This window comes from Arachis ipaensis, chromosome B5, assembly GCF_059453495.1.
Source record: "Arachis ipaensis isolate K30076 ecotype BB chromosome B5, ASM5945349v1, whole genome shotgun sequence".
NCBI lineage: Eukaryota > Viridiplantae > Streptophyta > Magnoliopsida > Fabales > Fabaceae > Arachis > Arachis ipaensis.
The window spans coordinates 146,544,323-146,564,499 of record NC_142440.1 but is presented as its reverse complement, the minus strand read 5'-3'; the positions used below and the strand labels follow the sequence as shown (position 1 = coordinate 146,564,499).

The 20,177-nt window shown below is 33.1% G+C and overlaps 1 protein-coding gene and 1 long non-coding RNA gene across 2 annotated transcripts; both read left to right on the top strand.

Annotated features, from left to right (window-relative positions):
- Positions 1–6,256: 6,256 nt before the first annotated feature.
- LOC107644339 (uncharacterized) lies at positions 6,257–8,776 on the top strand. Its single transcript, XR_001621308.3, has 7 exons — positions 6,257–6,390; positions 6,471–6,617; positions 6,890–6,973; positions 7,116–7,223; positions 8,223–8,410; positions 8,510–8,545; positions 8,640–8,776. It is a non-coding gene; the product is annotated as an uncharacterized LOC107644339 (long non-coding RNA).
- A 6,014-nt stretch (positions 8,777–14,790) lies between these two features.
- On the top strand, positions 14,791–20,113 carry LOC107644337 (uncharacterized). The gene is made up of 11 exons (XM_088487396.1): positions 14,791–14,922; positions 14,964–15,119; positions 16,768–16,854; positions 16,939–17,054; positions 17,155–17,289; positions 17,371–17,440; positions 17,528–17,599; positions 17,909–18,038; positions 18,329–18,529; positions 18,705–18,935; positions 19,251–20,113. The coding sequence occupies exons 1-11, from the start codon at positions 14,791–14,793 to the stop codon at positions 20,111–20,113; spliced, it is 2,193 nt and encodes a 730-aa protein (XP_088343522.1).
- Positions 20,114–20,177: the final 64 nt, after the last annotated feature.

The following is a 20,177-nucleotide window of genomic DNA, read 5'->3' as shown; positions in this document are numbered from 1 at the left end:
GAAAAAGAGACATTTTGATTGAATTGTTAAAAAAAGATTACTCAATTTTTTCAAAATATAAAATCTAAAAAATAAAATTCTAAAATATATGTTATTATTTAAATCCTAAATAAAAAATTTGTTCTTCCACAAAAATTACCACACTCAAAACACACTCTAAATCCTAAATCAAAAAGTCAAATAATTTGTGATGTTTATTAAATCTTAAACATAATTCTCTAATTATTATTATTATTATTATTATTATTATTATTATTATTATTATTGCTAGTGTTACTCTTCTTATAATTGCTACTTTTTTTCAACTCATCTCATCACTTTTATGTTCGTTATCATGTTTTTTTTTTTTTTTTTTTTGGGACAAGAACAAGTGTTTTTTGTTTTATTTTTTAGGAATAGATTTTTTTTTCTTTATTTTTTGCTATCCATAATCCTCTTTTTTGGATTAAAAAAACTACCCATAACACTTCTATTTTTGAATTTAAAAGAAAAAAAGAGACCCATAATCACTTTGTACAAAACTTTTAGGTCCACCAAAAATAGCCTACAAATTACAATGTTAACATTAGCATTAACTTTTACTAATTATAACACCTGAAGTGACAAGTTTATCATGCTTCTGTCTTCGATTCAGTAATTGTTTCCACTGGACTCAACATATAAACCACGTGTATAGAAGCAATTTCAGCCACGTATTTTCATCACGTACAGAAAAAAGCCTTCAGCACCGTAGCACTGCCCTTAATATCTGCTTTTTCAATTTTTTTCTCATATTGTTAGTTAGATAGTTAGCTTGCTAATTATAGAGATTAGTTTATCATAGTCAAATTAGTAAAATTAGTTATTCACACATACATATATGTATATATATGTGACAGCAGAATTTGTAATGGTTAAATGAAATGTATAAAAAATATACTGAACGCAGTTTTACTCCCAATCTCCTCTCTCTCGAACTGTCTCCCTCTTACCTTCTACAATCTCCTTCTTCTTTCAATCAACGATTGATTCAGTCATGGATGCAGAACACAACAATTTTAACATAGTGCGATGAGTGTTCCATGGATTGAATTCTTCATTTCTTTTCTATACTCTCTTTGTCTCTATGTACTCTCTATACTCTCCTACCCCTAGCTTTCTTCCTTTTCCTTAAACCTACACCATAGAGTTTGATCAGAGTTCCTCACTCCACGATCTTATGATTTCGCTGCGGTGAGAACTCCAATCAACGGTACTAAGGGAAGAAGATTCTAAATCGGTCATTTACTAGATTCATTGATCAAAGATTTCAATTCCTGCTCCAATGGATTCCAATCACACCCCGAATCTTGGAAACATTCATCTCCAACTTTTGGCCCAAATTGTGGCGCAAATCACTAGTATGCAATCCGCATTGACGAAATTAACTGTGAGCCCTCATCTTGATTTGGCTCATCCAGCAGACAGTCCATGTAACCCTTTGATTTCTAGGATTCTCAATCATCAAAATTATCACAGTTGGTCACACTATATGCTATTAGCGCTTAAATCAAAGAATAAACTGACCTTTATTGATGGTACTCTTTCAAAGCCACCCGTAGATGACCCGTTGTTTGAGGTTTGGGATCGTTGCAATACTTTTGTTGTCTCCTGGATCGATCCATCTTTCTCTGAGCAGTGACATTGCTCAAAGTGTAATGGAGAATGGTATAGGCAAGGATCTATGGCAAGAACTCAAGAATCTATTTTATCAAGGGGATGTCTTCAAGATTGTTGAGTTCCAAGAGAAGTTGTTCTCAATTAAGCAAGGTGATCTCTCTCTGTCACTCATTATTTCACCAAACTCAAAGGAATTTGGGAAGATTTGGAAACTTTCAAACTCCTCCCACAGTGCAATTGCACACCAAAATGCACCTGTGTCTTTGACACAGTTAGCAACTATCGAAAGGATACTTTTGTGGTGCAATTCTTGAGGGGCCTCAATAAACAATTTGGAGGTGCTCAATCAAACATTATGCTCATGAACCCTCTTCCCTCCATTGATTCTTCCTATTCAATGATGTTGCAATAGAAACGGCAACTCTTAGGAACTGACATTGCTGAGCCGAGCCCTTTGTTGAACACTGCTTCATCTAACACTTTTCAATCTCGAGGCAGGAGAGGAGGTCAAGAATGCGGTCCAGGTGGCAGAGAAAATTTTAAGCTCTGTGCTTGCTGTGGTAAAACTGGACATCTCATCGACACTTGCTACCACAAGCATGGCATGCCTCCACATCTCAAGAAACAGAACCAAATCAATAATCTCACTGCTGAGGATGATGATCGCAGTGAACCAATTAGCTTGTATGAGAATCAGGAGGAATCTTCACATGCAAAGTTTACTCCAGAGCAAAAGGATGCACTACTGGCCCTTTTGTAGCATCATGGAGCCAAGGTCAATCATAATATGAATCAAGTTGCTCCAGCCAATGACCCCACTCCTGGTGAGCATCACTATGTTGTCATGTCAATTTGTTCACAGCACAATGACTCTTGGGTCATTGACACTGGAGCCATGATACATGTGACATATAAGTTAGATGCATTTGATTCGTACCATAAAATCAAGCCAGTAAAATTTAGATTACTAAACAACCAAATCATCATTGCATCTATTGCGGGTCGTGTCATTTTCTCAAAATCTTTATACCTTACAAATGTCTTATACATTCCATCTTTTGCATACAGTTTAATTTCTGTTTCACAACTCATTGCATCACTTGACTGCCAATTTGTTTTTAACAAATTTGGTTGTGAGATACAAGACCTTCCAACATGGAAGATGATTGGAGCAACTGATTACTTTAATGGCTTGTATACACTAAACACCAGCACCACCATACACAATACACTTCAATGCAGCTCACATGACACCACAATGCACAACACTAAACTATGGCACCTCAAATTGGGCCATGTTCCTTTCAATAAATTGCAACTCTTACATGATTTGTTTCCTTTAATTTCTAGTTCAAACTTTAATAAAACTGTGGCTACAAAGCCGTGCGATTCTTGTCAATTTGCTAAACAAAAGAGACTCTCTTTTCTTACTAGTCATAGCATTGTACACATTGATATCTACGGTCCTTTGAATGTTCTTTCTACTGATGGTAATTAGTATTTTCTCACTATAGTAGATGAGTACAGAAGATACACTTGGATATTTTTTATTAAATTAAAATCTGAGGCAGAAAGACTGATTAAAAACTTTGTAACCCTCATTGAAAATCAATTTCACAAGACTATAAAGTGCATTCGGGAAGGAGTTCTTAATGCATGACTTTTATGCAGCCAAAGGCATATTGCATCAAAGGTCATTTGTGGCAACTCCATAACAAAATGGAATAGTAGAACACAAGCACCAGCACATACTGAAGGTGGCTCGATCCATTCTATTCCACTCTGCTATCCCTAATTGCTATTGGGACTTAGCCGTCACCCATGTTATCCATTTGATTAATAGATTGCCAAGCTCCATCTTAGAAAATAAAACACCTTTTGAAATGATTTTTAACACCAAACCAGATTTTAAACATTTAAAAGTTTTCTGTTGCCTCCCTTATATCTCGACACTTGCAGCTAGTAGGATGAAACTTGATAAACGGGCCAGGAAGTGTATTTTTTTGGGATATAAAGAAGGGACCAAAGGTAACATTGTTTTAGATATACAGAGCAACCAATTGTTTGTGTCAAGAGACGTCGTGTTTTTTGAGTCAAGTCTGCCTTTCACTGAGGCAGCACCTCCCACAGCTCCTATATCTTACACAATATGTGCTAAGCCCGTTGACCCATTTCTATACACTGAGGCTTATGATACCACACCACAACATCACTATAATCACAATTCACCCAATATTTCATCACAAATGTCTCTCATTTCACAAAATTTATGTCATCAGATCACTCACATACCACTGAGGACTCACACAAAGGCTCTCACACAACCTCCTACGTTAACTCCAGTACTCCACTTAGGATGTCCTCAAGGATCCATAAAACACCATGCCACCTAGCTGATATTCAATGCATGCAAACCTCTAAACTTCTTATTGCACAATCATCATCTTCCTTGTATTCTCTTTTACATTGCATATCATACCATAAACTTTCATCCACCCACAAGGCACTGTCATGAGCTATTTCAAATGTATCTGAACCTTCATCTTATGAAGCTGTAACTCACCCCTCTTCCTCATGGCAAGTCTAAAATTGGTAATAAATGGGTTTTTAAAATGAAATTGAGGCCTAATGGATCCGTTGAGCATCATAAGGCCTGGTTAGTTATAAAAGGTTAATCCCAAACTCCTGGTTTTGATTTTTTTGACACATACAATCCCGTTACAAAGATGGCAACCCTTCGGACTCTCTTGGTAGTTTTAGCAGCTAAGAACTGGTATTTGCAACAACTCGATGTCAATACGGTATTTTTACATGGCAATCTAGATGAGGAGGTTTATATGCGAACCCCTAAAGGCCTTCATCTACCAAGACCAGACCTAGTCTACAAACTCAGAAAGTTTCTTTATGGCTTAAAACAAGCCAGCAGGCAATGGAACGTGAAACTGACTTCAATGTTAGTTAGTTTGGGGTACAAGCAATCCATCAATGATTACTCTCTCTTCACTAAACAATATGTCCAGTCTTTTACTGTTGTTTTGGTTTATATGGACGATTTAATACTGACAGGGGATGACCAAGATGAAATAAGAAAAACAAAGATGGCTCTAGATAAAGTATTTAGCATCAACGACATAGATGATCTCAAATATTTCTTAGGCTTGGAAATATCTAGGAGCAACAAAGGTATCTCTGTTTGTCAAAGAAAATATGTCACTGATTTGTTGAAGGACTATGACTTGAATGATGCCAAACCAGTTAGCACTCCCATAGAGTATACATCAAAACTATCCAGATCAACTGCACCTCTATATAACAATATTTCGGCATATCGCAGATGGGTTGGGAGATTGGTGTATTTGACCACGACAAGGCCAGATATTTGTTAAGCAGTTGGCAAGTTAAGTCAGTGTTTGGATTTTCCCACAACAGCTCACTATCAAGCAGCAATTTGTGTGTTGAAATACCTTAAGCATTCCCCTGCTATTGGCCTTCTATTCCCTACCTCTTACAACTTTTGTCTAAAAGGCTTCACTGATGCTGATTGGGCATCTTGTCCAGATATCAGGAGGTCAATTTCTGGGTATTGCTTCTTTTTGGGTGATGCTTTGGTCTCTTGAAAAAGTAAAAAGCAACCTACTGTAGCGAGGTCATCCTCCAAAGCTGAGTATAAAGCCATGGCAGCTGGTGTGTGTGAGGTTCAATGGTTGTCCTATCTTCTACATGATCTTAATATTTCTATTACTTAGCCTATTCCCTTTTATTGTGATAACCAGTCTACCCTTTATATTACTGCGAATCCCGTGTTTTATGAGAGGATTAAATACATTGAAGTAGATTGCCATGTGGTGCGAGAAAGAGTCGTGTCTAGATTAGTTAAATTGCTACCTATCTCAAGCAAAAATCAAATAGTGGATATTTTCACGAAGGCCTTAGCACCTGGTCCTTTTTAGAACTGTTTTAGCAAGCTAGGCCTGTTCAATGTGTATGCTCCTCCATTGAGGGGGAATGGTACCAGTGATTTTGTTACTTGATGATTAACATCTTCTCTTACTGCAAGTTAGTGATATGGAATTCTCTATTTTTCCAACTTAAGGGGGAATGTTAGTTAGTTAGATGGCATCATAGTTAGACTACAGTTTTTACTCCAAGTTAAATTATGACAGTATGCATAACTATCAACTTGAGGGAGAACGTTAGTTGGATAGTTAGCTTGCAAATTATACAAATTAGTTTGTCATAGCCAGGTTAGGAAAATTAGTTATTCATACATACATGTATGTATATATATGTGACAACAAAATTTGTAATGGTTAAGTGAAATGTATCAATAATGTATTAATTACTGAAGGCAGTTTTGTCTCCAATCTCCCCTCTCTCGAACTGTCTCTCTCTCACACTACTAGAATTTAGACATTTACTAACACTTTTTATCTAACAATTTTAAAAATGTTAGTAATACTAATAAAATTTTATTTTTAGTAACATTTGTAAAATAAATGTTACAAAATATATTTTTCTTAAAAGAAAAAAAATTAGATTTAAATGTTACTAAATGTGTAAACATGTGAAAATTATACTGAGATGTTATCTTTTAATCTCTTTCACGTTCTTCACAGCAGAGAAAACCACTTCCAAGTTCTAAGTTCCAAGTTCCATGGCATTCGCATCTCCTTCCTCTGCACTTCATCTTCTTCCTCGATCTCAATCGCAATCTGAATCATTCTTCAGATTTGGATTCTCCTCTCAATTTTGGTAAGCATTTTCTCTCTTCTTTAACTTTTTTCTATTCACTCAGTTTTTCAATTTCTCATCTCTTACTGATTTTGATCCAGATCTGAATCATGCATATGTAATTTCTCGCCTCTGGTTCATCCTTTCGTCGCCTACACTGTCGTTGTGTCGTTCTCTTCTCGCCTGTGCCATCGTCTTCTCCGCAGTCGTCTTCTCGCCGGTTCCATCGTTGCTCATCCCACGACTTGGTGAGTTCCAGATCTCTTGTTTAGTTATCTTCTTGCTCCTTCAATCCTCTTTAATCTTTACTAGATGATTAATCTGTAATTAATTTGATGTATAATTATTAGTTAATTTAGGTTTTTAATTGGTTATTTAGTAGTTAGGTTTTGAATTTAGGTTTTAATTAAGTTTTTTATTTGAATTTAGGTTTTAAATTTAGGTATAAATGAGTTTAGTTACACTGTCTTTTTAATTATTATTCATTCTGTTTTGCCAATTTCTTGCTTATATTATCTAGCTGTCCGATGCCAACTGACCAGAAGCAACTATTTCTTGCAAGTGTAACATAATAAAGGAGCAGAACAAGCTTAAGCTCTACAAGGTAAAAAGTTTATGATTTGATTAGTTGATTAGAAGATGTTAGCAAAACGTGTTACACTTGCTTTTTTTCATTTCCATCTTTCAGTATATTTGATCCCTTTTTCATCCTCATGTTGAAAATTAAATATCACTTGTAATTGTAGGTCGAACTAAATTATGTTCGCCACATGGTCAAAGATGTGTCCTGTCCTGCTAAGAACCTTGATCTCAGACTAATGCTATGCACCAAAAGAATTATAGCAGCTCCAAAAGTAGGTGTCGTTTTTATTCACTTCTAAAGATTACATCGCGCCAATGTTTTCGTGTAGAGATTTTGGTTATATAGTTTTCACAATCCTTCTGTTTACTTTATTTTTATTACATGTCAAATTGAATTGCTAAAGCATAGTTTTTATCCATTTCTTAAATAGAAAAAAAGAACATAGACAATGCAATTGAACTTACTGTATGTGCTCCTATCCCAGGATGATGAAATTTAATGCATTTAAAAGTTGATTGATTCTGTAGTTCTAGATGAAACAAAGTCATGTAAATAATGCAAAAAAATTAAGGAAATGAAACCATTTTGCTACAAACAAGCTGCCATCAGAGAGAAAATGACTATAATTTTTAAGAGCTATTCTTTAAGAATTATTCTTTCCTAATAAAGACATGATGGACTTTAATTTCTTCACCACATGTGGTAAATACGCCATTCAGTTCACAACATATTCTCTTTCTTCAAATATCTTGGCTGCTTCGTTGTTCATAATATATATCACTTTAACATTTTTGTATGAATTGAAGAGTGTGCTCATGAGTTACAAAAGAAAGAAATAGAAGGTTTAAGATCTTAATTTCTTTTTACGAGTTTAAAATAAACAACAGAAATTTAAAAATTTTGTTATATACTTTTATAATTTTATCATTTACCAAAATATTTTAGATAAATGGTAAATAATAATAAATAGGAATATAGTAATTTATTGGAATAAAGAGGTAATTAATTTATCAATTGTTCCCTATTATTCACTTTGATACTCTGCATTCTACAATGTTTGAGTGATCAATTCATCAAGCATGTGCTGTGCACTCACCTTACCTCATCTTCACAACTCTACACTTAAAATCAAAATCATTCATTCCCTGTTTGCAGCTTCTTGTAACTAATAAAAATTATTACTACATCCAGATTAATTGATAAATTTATTATCTAATATTTGCTCAACCTATTTAATTTTGGTTACTCCTTTCAATTTTTGCCACATAAGTTTCAGATTTTACACAGATTCTATTTCTGAATTACCAAGTCCAGAGAGAGATGGACTGACGAAGAACACGACAAGTTTTAGTTTCTCAAAATACGCTGAGTTTGGCTATGCATTGGCTCTTAAGTTCACAATGATTCTTCAACACACACACACATGCACAGATTGGGATCAACACACTCTAAGAAATGGTGAAATTGCACTTTTATAAGATTAGATTGAATGAATAGATGAATGTCTTTTAGAAATTCTCTCCTCTCTGTTCTAAACTTTCTCATTCTTGATAATAGGACCAGCTTTAGCACCCCAAGCTAATGATAATGATAGTAAGTAATCATGTTTTATGTTTAGTTTAATACTAATAATAAATGTGTAGTATTTTTCGTATAATTGTCTTTTATTTATTGATTCCCATAACAGGACCAGCAACTAAGAGAAAAGGGGTCTGACAAAGGGTCATTCAAATTTCAGTGGGCTTTATGATATTCTTCTCAATGTTAGATGAGTAGTAAACTGTGGGGCAACATTAGTCTTAACTAAATTTACTTTGACAGTTTATTTCATGATTTTTTCTTAAAAAGCACAATATACCTCTTCAGAAAAATTTGGAGCTTTCTTTCCATCAATACCCTTACCTATTTTTTCAGCTGCACACTGCATTCTATTTGGTCTTGTAGGTGAGTATAAGCTACAACCGTTTAATTCATTTCACCTTCAATTTCATTGGAGCCTATCTATGCTTCAATCGTCTATATATCTTTTGATGACAATTGCTCTTTGCATGTTTCAGCTTCTGTGGGACTATCATTTCTGCAGTTCACTAACATGAACTCATTGAGGAACATCCAAACATTGTAGTAACTATTATAAGAGAAGTAATTCTTTGTTGTTAAGTGCTTTTTCAGGTGTTACTTGCATCAAATGTGGGAACTCGATGAACAAAGAACTGAAGATAATGGTGAATGATTCCAGTAGTGAAGTTACTCATCATCATGAGGATGGAGCATTTGTTAAAGGAGAAGCCATGTACTTGATTTTTGATGATTTGAAAGTGCTTTAAAGCTCTCCTAGAATCTTTGTGAAGGAACTTGTCCAGCTTGGCTACAAAGATTTCAACAATTTGACAAAAATTTATCAAAAATGTTGGTTTGAAGGAGGTAACTTTGCTTCTTTTTTTTTTATGAGTAAAATCATAAGTATATTTTGCATCCGTTAAATTTTCATCATCCTATTTTTATTATCGATCTAACCAAAGACTGAAAAGCATATGTAATGATTGATGAAGGTGCTAAAAACCTTTCGATCAATTTCTTCTATGATGATTTTTTCCCTTTATTGGCATTGTCTCTTTAGATTTTGGAGTTACTAAAGCAAGCATTAACTTGGAACACGTTTTGTGACATAACTACCTGACTTTATGCTCTTGCAATTTATGATTGTTTCTCAAATTATTTTCAGGCATTGCTTAACAAGTGGTCACCAAGATCCTATCTATGTCTGAGATTGTCACATAAAGTCAGTGACTCAACATCTTTTATGTCGCATAAAGCTCTGCACATGAAAATGGGTCTACATAGAGGGAAGCAAGTTCTGTTCTTGTCGAGTCTTCAAGTTTTCATTAATTTTTTTCATCGTTTTATTTTGTGATTTGTATGTTGATATTGAATGAGGAGTGAACCAAGACATGTTTGATAAATACATTTTTCTAGGATTAGTATAATAACCAAGTTTTTTATGTACTATGTATCACTTTTTTTTTTCTTTTTTATATGGAATGTTCATAGAGTTTAAGTGGTATAAGTATTTTTTTTCTTTTCTCATTTTATTTGCATCATAAAGCAAACTTGTACAATGATTATTGATTAATGAAAGAAGCTATAAAATTTTATTTTATGAATTTAATGAAATATTTCATGTTGTAGTAATTAATTTTAGTATATTTATATTGTGGATAATATAAAATAAAAAATAGTATAATATAACTAAAAAAATGTTACTAAAGATCTTTTGTAATATTTTTTAAGTATTACAAAAAAATATCTATGGTAACATTTTTTTAAGTATTACATAAAATATCTATTGTAATATTTTTTGAGTGTTACAAAAAATATCTATAGTAATATTTTTCTAAGTGTTACAAAATATATCTATTGTAACATTTCTTTATGTTATCAAAAAAGGTCTATTGTAATATTTCTCATAATATTACTATAGAAGATCTATTGCAATATTTTTATTAATTATTATTAAATCTTTAAAAAAATGTTAGTAAAACTCTTTAGTAATATAGAATATATTTAACATTTGTTAAAATGTTACTAATTAATATATATATATATATATATATATATAAATAACATTTTAATATGATTTAGTAATATTTTTTAAATGTTAGTAAAAATTAAGTATATAGTAGTATCACTATCTACACTTTTCTTTTTCTTTCAATCAACAATTGATTCAGTCATGGATGTACACATTTCAATTCCATCTATTCTACTCACCAGTTGAAATTTTGACTGAAAATAAAATATATTTTAAATTTTTCTTATACTTCATCTCCTTCCTTTAATGGTTTTTAATTTTTTATGTCTTCTTTGCTTAACATGGTATATTTGATTCTAGAATCATAGAATGCTACAAAAGGACACGGATTACTATACTATTATGTAAAACAAAGTAATATGTAAAGTTATAACAAATTCATTTATTACAGTTTTGACTTTAGACTTAATTGTAAATTTGTGATATATAGCGTATTTTACGATAGATAGAGAAAAGAAAATATCCCAAAAAAATATTAATTTTTAGTATATTTATTTAAAATGAATAGCAGAAGAAAAATTGGATAAAAGAAAGATACAAAAGGAAAAATTTTATTCAATATAATATTGGCATTTTACACCAAGTGTTACACTATATATGATATAGTTGACTACTTCGGTCACTCTCAAACACGAGTTAAGTCACTTTTATCCATGAGATTGGCAAGTTGCATTGATTTGGTCCTTGACTTTTTAATTGTTACAATTTAGTTTTTTAGATTTTAAAAAATGCACTAATATAGTCCCTCTTCAACGCCATTAGTAAGATAGCTCAAATCTTGCCATATTAGACATATTAAAACAACGTTTTATACATTTTGATACTAAAAGAGCACTAAATGATGTCATTTTAGAATTTGAACAATATTAAAAAGGAGGGGTATAACGTTTTAGTATTGTTCAAACCCTCAAACGACGTCGTTTAGTGCCTTCTTTAGTGCCAAAACGCATACCATGTCGTTTTAATATGTCTAGCATGACAAGACTTGAGCTACGTCACTAACGGTGTTGAATTCTAGCGACGGAAGATATATAAAGGATTACATTGGTGCACTTTTTTTAATCTGGAGGACCAAATTGTGACAATTAAAAAGTTAAGGACCAAATCAGTATAACTCGTCAATCTCAGGACCAAAATAGGGTTTAACTCTCTCAAACACTTACACTGTATTTATTAAATTACTCACCCTCGTATTATTACTTTTGAATGCATATTATACCATTTTGTCATTTTGAATTTCAAATTAAACATTTATTGAGGAGAAAGAAAGTAACAAGTAGTCTTCAAACATGGCATTAATTAAGAACTTTCATCTTAACTAATTAGTATTTCTCATTAAGACAACACTACTATATGCCTTTAATTAATTCTTATATTGACATAAGACTTTTATTAAAAGATTGTAGAATTCTTTTTTTTTCTTGGATAGCACAACAAATGGATACAAATAATAATTTTTTTTAGTGATTGCTACGGTACGATGATAAATTCATACGTACCGATACGTTTAAAATATAGACAAATAACAATAAGACATGTAGAATTTATTTTTCACGTCAGCATTTAATTTTTTCTTTTTTAAATATATAGTATATCACCACTTTTACTAAAACACCCTTTTAATTAAATAAAAATAAAAAATATTTATTTATTCCTTTATTTGATTAGACAAAAATACCCTTTTAAATTAATCAAATTTTAGAATTCAATTAATCCTAATTTTATAGTTTCAAATAATTGAAACAACAAAACAAAAATATATTAAAAAAATAAAAAATCAAAATTGTTCTTCATCTGTGTTAAACATATTAAAAAACAAAAAACCAAAATTGTTCTTCATCTGGGTTCAGAAACCCTCTCGTTCACGCCTCTAAAGGTTTCAGTCTTCTTCATCTTTTTCTCTCCTCTTCCTATCCTCTCTCTCTGTCTCTTAACCTTTTCCAGAAATCTCCTTCTCTGGAATCCGTCCATCGAAAAGTTCAGAAACTTGCCGTCGTTGGAAAATCAACGCTTCTCCATCGTTACCTCGAGGTTCGACTCTAGGGTTCATACTTTGGGATCTGATTCATGGAGAAGGATTCAGCACTTTCCCTCCCCTCTGAAGCACACCAAAACGGAAAAATCCTAGCAATAATTGACTGCATTGATCTCGGTAGCTAGCCACCCACGGAATTTAAGGAGCCTAAAGGAGAATGAAGGCTAAATCGCTCAACTGGGCAAACGATGCGTCTTTCTCCTCTATGGAAGTTCTTTGAATGCCCCTTCGCCCTCCATCGTCGAGCCCCGTCCAGCCGCCATCGTCCAGCACCTCTCCCTTTCTGGCAGCCACCGCGTCTTCCTCCACTCCTCCCTGCACTCTGCCACTCTCTGTCTGCATCATCAAGAATGGAGTCTCTGACTTAGGTTGGTTCTTGATTTGTTTTGGTCTGATTTTTCACTACTTCTATTTGTTTTTTTGTTCTGTTCTTGAGTTAATTCTAGTTTGTTCCTAAGTATTGTAGTACTTGATTTTAGTTATGATTTTTAAATTTCTTGATTCTTGGTTGGCATATTTTCTGCAGTTCTCTAGTATTCTCTTGGTTGCTATTCTTGATTCTTGATTTTTGTTATGATTTTTTAATGCTTCTATTTTTTCTTGTCTGTACTTGAGTTGATTCTGTTCTTTGATTTTTGATTCTTGATTTTTCACTGCATCTATTATGATTCACCATAGCACGCTATTTGATGTTATTTCATATACGAGTGTTTCATTTATATCATAATTAGTAATACAACTCTAAATCTTTGAAGTTTGGCTAATTATAATTCATAGAGCATGTTACAAATCATTTTTATAAAACTCAGAAGAAAATTGAAAAGCTGCATGCCTATTGAAAGTTGAAACCAAATTAATAGTACTGTTTTAACTCTTTCCTAGTAGTCAATAGCAGAAATAAGCATTTGGTTTAAATATGCATGTAATGTTACAAAGAATTTGATCCTTGTTACTTATCTAGCTTAAATTTGAATTGTTTTTACCTTCTTGACTAAACAGATTTTTGTCTCTCTTAATGACTCTTAGTTTATCACTGTAAAATTGATGAGCAAACCAGAGAGTTTTAAGGAACTAAGACAGCGATGAAAGAAAGAAATACTTGCTATTTAATTCTTTGTTGATTGTCATTATCAATCTTATATTTGGTTTAATATTTCTTCAATGGCATAGAACTAATTTTATTTTTTGTGCCTTAAAATACTAGTGAAGTCACTATCATAGTACTAAATATGCTTCAGGGATTTGTAAGGCTACTAGGGTGCTGCATTCAAGCTGGGGAAAGATTGTTGATTTATGAATTTATGAGCAACAAAAGCTTGGACTTCTTCATATTTGGTTTGACTCCTGCTGAACCATACTCTTCTTTTCATTTAAGAATGATTATGCAACTCTTAAAACCTTATCAGAATATTAGTCCAACTCATTTTCTTTAAAATAGATTGTGAGAAGGGAAAGCTACTAGATTGGCCAAAGCATTTTCATATCATCAATGGGATTGCCAGAGGTCTTCTTTATCTTCATCAAGATTCAAGACATAGAATAGTTCATAGAGATCTCAAGGCTGGGAATGTTTTGTTAGATGATGAATTGGATCCTAAAATCTCAGACTTTGGAATAGTAAGAAGCTTTGTAGAAAATGAAAGCGAAGCAAATACAAGACATATTGTTGGAACTTAGTAAGTGGCTAAGTAAGCATTTATATGACATGTTGATAGGAATGAATAAGATCATTTTTTCTTGATTTGAAATTGTATGTTGATATTTTGTGCAGTGGCTATCTATCACCAGAGTACATAGTTGGTGGGCTGTACTCAACAAAATCTGATGTCTATAGCTTTGGTGTACTAATATTAGAAATAGTTAGTGGGAAGCGAAATAAAGGATTCATCGATATTGACCACTACTTTAATCTTCTTGCCGATGTAAGAATTAATTTTTCATTTGCCCCTAATTTTTATTTACATTTCTAATCAAGTAGCATCATCTATCTAGTCAAATTATTCTCATTAGACAAGATCTAATTGTTGTTATCACAATATCTAAATATCTGAATGAATATATATATATAAGGCATGGACACTTTTAGCCAAAGGCAAGTGCTTAGAAATAGTTGATGTATCGATCAGAGACTCAATTAATTTGCCAAAAGTCATAAGAACAATTCATGTCGGTTTACTATGTGTGCAACAAAATCAAGAAGATCGACCAAGCATGTCATATGTGCTTATGATGCTGAGTAGTGAATGGGAACTATCTCAGCCAAAGAAGCCAGGGTTCTTTATTGAGAGAGATGTGGTTGGTGACCATTCTACATTAAGCAACAATGAACTCATGGTTACTCAGGTCCATGCGCGTTAGAATTTGATTAAAAATTTATTCTGCAGGATCTCAACATTAAGCTCAAGGATGATATTGATAATTGGCCAATTCAACTTACAATAAATGACATTTCTCATAACAGTAGCAAAATGCTTCAAATGAAATTTGGTACTACTGTGAAGTGCTTGAATAGGAGTACTTGTAACTATGATTCAGGGATGGTGTGGAATGTTGATATTTTTTGGTTATGAGTCATGCCTATTTGGTTTATACTCTATGAACGGGGTTGAAGTTGAAAAGAAGTGCACACAAAAATATGAAAAGTACCCAAAAATGAATTCAGAGGAAGGAACAAAGTAAAAGAAGGAAGCGTAAGAAAAAGATCCCTTTGGTGGATCCTGAATCTAAATAGAAATGAAACTATATAATAGACAAGAAAGTGCACTCAATGAGGTATAGGTATAATTATAAGAACATGTATAATTATAAGTAAGAACATGTTGTAATGATATATACATTTAGAGTGAACGTTTTTCTTTTGCCTTAAAGTATGTTAAACTCTAAAATAAACTATCTAGCATCTAACAATGTCAGAAATTTTATTAGCTGAATTTACTGCACAATTCCCTGATGAAAAGCTAAACTGATGTGGATAAAAAGCAGGTCCCTTGGCCTTGGTAATGGTTTCTCACCATTCAGCATTAGAACTATGGCTGACATGTCTAGCCTATTCTCTGGTCTCTCTTGTACACATAAAAGCCCTATGTGAATGCATCTTAGCACTTCAGATTCTGCTGCAGCAACTGAGTCAGTTAATGATTCATCTATAAGCTCCAATGGCCTCTCTTCACACCACAGCCTCCATGCCTAGAGCACATGAAAATTGAACTTTTGAATTGTGAGATCACTTTGGAATCTGCAAACAAAAATACAGTGAGATTAAGTTGAATAACCTTTAGGCTTACATGCCCAAGAAGATCAAGATCATTATCATAAAAAAAATCCCTATTTTTGTTAGCAAAAGCTTCTACTAGCCTCAGTCTGAAGGAGCATGTTAGAGATATTAGTCAAGTTAGAGAAAGTTAGTTAGAGGTTATGATAGCTGTCACTATACTTTTAAGAAGTAGTTATACATTTGTTTAGTTTGTTAGACACTAATCCTTGTATAAATACACACTCACCAACTTATATCAACTAGTTTTCATTCTTATCAAAAATAGCATTCCTTCACTCTCTTTGTTCTCTCTCTTCAATTCCTTTCACTCTCTGATACCTTCAAAAATAAACAGGATATTTGACCTACAATTTCTTTCACTCTCTGATACATCAGCAATTTTTCTACTCTTGTTGCAAATCCATGGCTATAATAAGTATTTCAAACTTCTGCTTTCTTCCATTGCACTCTTCAACTACCAAATATTAGTAATCTCAGTGTTAAGGAAGCTCCTAAAATAGAAGCCTTAGAACAAATAGAGAAAACCTGAACTAGTATATCTCCTATAAATAGCAAGTTGGTTTTATTCCGTTATTCAATATATCATCCTGGAATTTTTACACAGATTTTGTTCTTCTAATGTCTCATTTTTTCTTTAGTTGTTTTGCTTTATTAATTATCATCATAAATCATAAGTATATATTAATGTTTGCATTTAGTTCTTACATATGTCCAAAGAGAGAATAAATTGTTCTTTATAAATATATTCTGAATTTTCTTGAGTATATATCTCTACTAATCTCACAATCTATATAATCATTCACAACCTAAAGAATAAGTTTCCTCTAAAGAATAAGTTTCCTCTAATTTTCAAATTTTCATTCACAACCTAAAGAATATCCTATGTTGTAAATCTAGTGGTTGAAATAATGTAGCTGTCAGAGAAGACAAAATTGGATCCCAACCGTCTGCCACTTTTTATCACATATGTTTATTTGGGCAAAGTTGACTGCTTAAAAAGAGTAAGTTTATATCATTTTAAATTCATATTAGCAAATATTGGCATAAAATAATTTTAATAACTAAAATGACTTTCTCTTGATTAGGCCTTTATCCCTATATCTGAAACTACTGACGAAGGTCATGAACACTGGTACCTCGTAGTGATTGATCGTGTTAAAAGACAAATCATTTTGCTAGACCCATTACCCATTGAAAAACAGTTCAAGCGAAAGAGGACAGCCTTGAAATTAGTAACTATATTTTCTTTTTTTTTTGTTAATTATCTACATATATGACTAAAAAAGCAAACTCTAACATAGACATAAACAAGCCATTTATTTAGGCGATGTATTGGAAGATCGTTCATTCTATGACTTTGAGACCACTCCAAATCTGATTTCTTCACAATTTGAATTTGAAGAGCCAGAAGGCCTTCCAACCCTCGAAGCTGGATCGTAAGATCGTATAATTAGTAGTTATTGATATGAAATTTATGCAATTATATAATACTCTAATATAGCTTCCTCGATATGTAGGAGTGATGCCGGTGTGTGGGTTGCAAGTTGGATGATAGCTTGTTTTGAAGATGATCATTTTAACATAAAGGTAATGTTATGCACTAATCTTTTCCTTCGTTCTTTCTTTTATATTTAGGTAGTTAAGCCTAATGTGTAATTATTCAAATTTTATTAGGTGGATGATGGGGTTCGCATGAAGATTGCAGTCTCACTCGTGTTAAAGAATCATAATATGATCAGCTATAGGGTAAAAAAAATGCCATTGAAAATCTTAATAAACTGTATGATAATCACCATCATGATGATTATGAATTTCCACAAGATTAGATTTACAACATAGGATATTTTTTATTATTTTTGTTTTTATTATTTTCTTGTGGGCATATGAACCGTCTAGTGACATACGACATTATATTTTGTTTACGTTTGTGTTGGTATTTGTTTGTCGGATTATTTAATGTCTCCATTTGACTATGTATGAATTTATACTCTTTTGGTGATTGAAATTTTGTTCTTTTATACTCTTTTAGTTCAGTGGCATCGTCTTTCTTGAAAGCATGTTTCTCTTGCGGGGATGACCCTACTCTTTTATAATCATGAGAGTCCGTCTATTCTAAAGTTATCCTTGAGGCTTCAAGTTCTTTCACTATGCTGTGCTGGATCTAAGGCTATCAATGATCCAAAAGGTTAGTTAATATGATCTTGATATCTTGAGCAGAAACTGTTGTAATTATCATTATTGTTGTTGTTGTTGTTGTTATTATTATTATTATCATCAATGCTTTTTATAGGAAAACTCTAGTTACTAATGCTTTTTATATGAAAACTCTATTCCCCCTTATGAAAAGTGCCCGTCTTTTTGAGATTTTGGGTTGTTTGGTTATGGAAATTATATCTGGAGTCATTTGAAAGATTAAATTTGTTAAACTGTTAGTTGGGATGTTTTTAAGCTGTTCTTTTTCCTTGGTGTCTATAGGGCATGAGAGTCATGGAGTTCATCTCTGTCACAAATGTGGATGGCCTTTCCCGAATCCACATCCAAGTGCCAAGCACAGGCGTGCTCACAAGAAGATCTATGGAACCATTGAAGGTTACAAGCTGTGTTCCTCCGAGGAACAATCTCGCTCAAACAGCTCAGATGATGGACATGGTTTTGATGATGATAAAAAATCTCCAGGTGATTTTTTCTTCTTTTTCCAGAGTGTAAATATGCAGTGTCTAATGTAGTGTGTTGACTTGGTGAGAATATATGGTTTTTTATGAATAAATGGTCTTTGATATTAGTGTTATGTTCTAAAATGGCTAGGTTGTTTTATGTTTGTGCTGATATTCTGTTTATTCGGTTATGTCAGGTCCAGAGGTCTTGAATATAGGCAACAAGGAGAAGGATGATAGTGGAATTGGAGATAAAATAAATAGATCAGAAGATGAGGTGTTTTCAAATGCAGTTGCAGATGTTTCAGATAGTCAAGGAGTTACGGAATCTCTGCAGGAAGGTAGTTTGGACTCAAGTACCAGTTTAGAACGGGACGGCAAAGATGATCCAAAATTTTCAGGGTCTTCCAAGGACAGTGATTTTAATGGTAAGAACTAAGATGATAGGTTTAAATCACATGTTCTCTTAGTTTTATGGCTCAGTAAAATACTTGTGCCTGAAAATTTGAAAATTAGAGGAAACTTATTCTTTAGATTTTGAATGATTATATAGATTGTGAGATTAGTGGAATGAATTTTATTCACTTCATCTGTGCACATTGAATTGGATTTGTTCAACTTAGTACTAGTCATTAGAACTTTTATAGAAAGGTTTCAGACTTTCAGCCCTACAATTTTGTCTTAATTTGTCACTTAGTATTTTTATTCTGTGGCTCAATAGTGTGTGATAATTCATTTCACAGATGCGGTTGAGAGTCAGTTAACTATTGAGTCAAGGGATGGCTGTCAAAATCAGCACACTAAAATTTTGCAAGGTGAAAGGGTTGAAGAGGAAAACTTACCAGAATTGCAAGATCAATTGTCAGGATCCACTGCGACATCATTATCTGATTCCATTGCAGATTTACGAGCCAAAGAATCAGCTGTTGTCCATAGTAAAGATATCTTTGGCTTGTCAACTGAATCACATCCCAGCAAACCTGAAGCCGTGCCGGATTTGTTGCCTAAAAATACAGTCAATGCCGGTGAAAATGTGACAGATTGCAATATGAGATCTGTTGTATTGGATACTATTTCGGAAGGAAAGGATGAGGTTAACCTCACAGTTAGTGATTCTACTACCTTTGGTTGGTCATTCGAATCACGTCCTGAAAAAGCTAAAGCCATGCTAGATGTATTGCTTGAAAATTATATCCAAGCTGGTGAAAATGTAACAGATTTCAGTCTGACATCTGCTGCATTGGATACTAATTCGAAAGGGAAGGACAAGATTAGGTCTGATCAGGATAAAGATGAAATTATAACCCCTTCTGATGCTGTTGTGGGTGAAACATGTGAAGGGGAGTCTAAAATGGCAGTTAAGGATGCAATGAATGTTGGCTTGTCAACTGTATCAGATCCCCATAAAGCTGAAGTGATGCCCGATGTATTGCCTGAAAATAAGATATATGCTGATGAAAATATGAGAGATTGCATTTTTACATCTGAACTGGGGACTAGTTTGAAGGGAAAGGATGAGATCAAAACAGATGTTGAAGAAGTTGAAATTATAGTCCCTTTGGATACTGGTGTTGGTGAAAATGAAGTTGACAGGCCTTTCAGTTGAGGAAGCTATTGGAAAGGATTTACTTATACTGGTTGAGGATTTTTTAGCAGAGATAGTCAAGAAG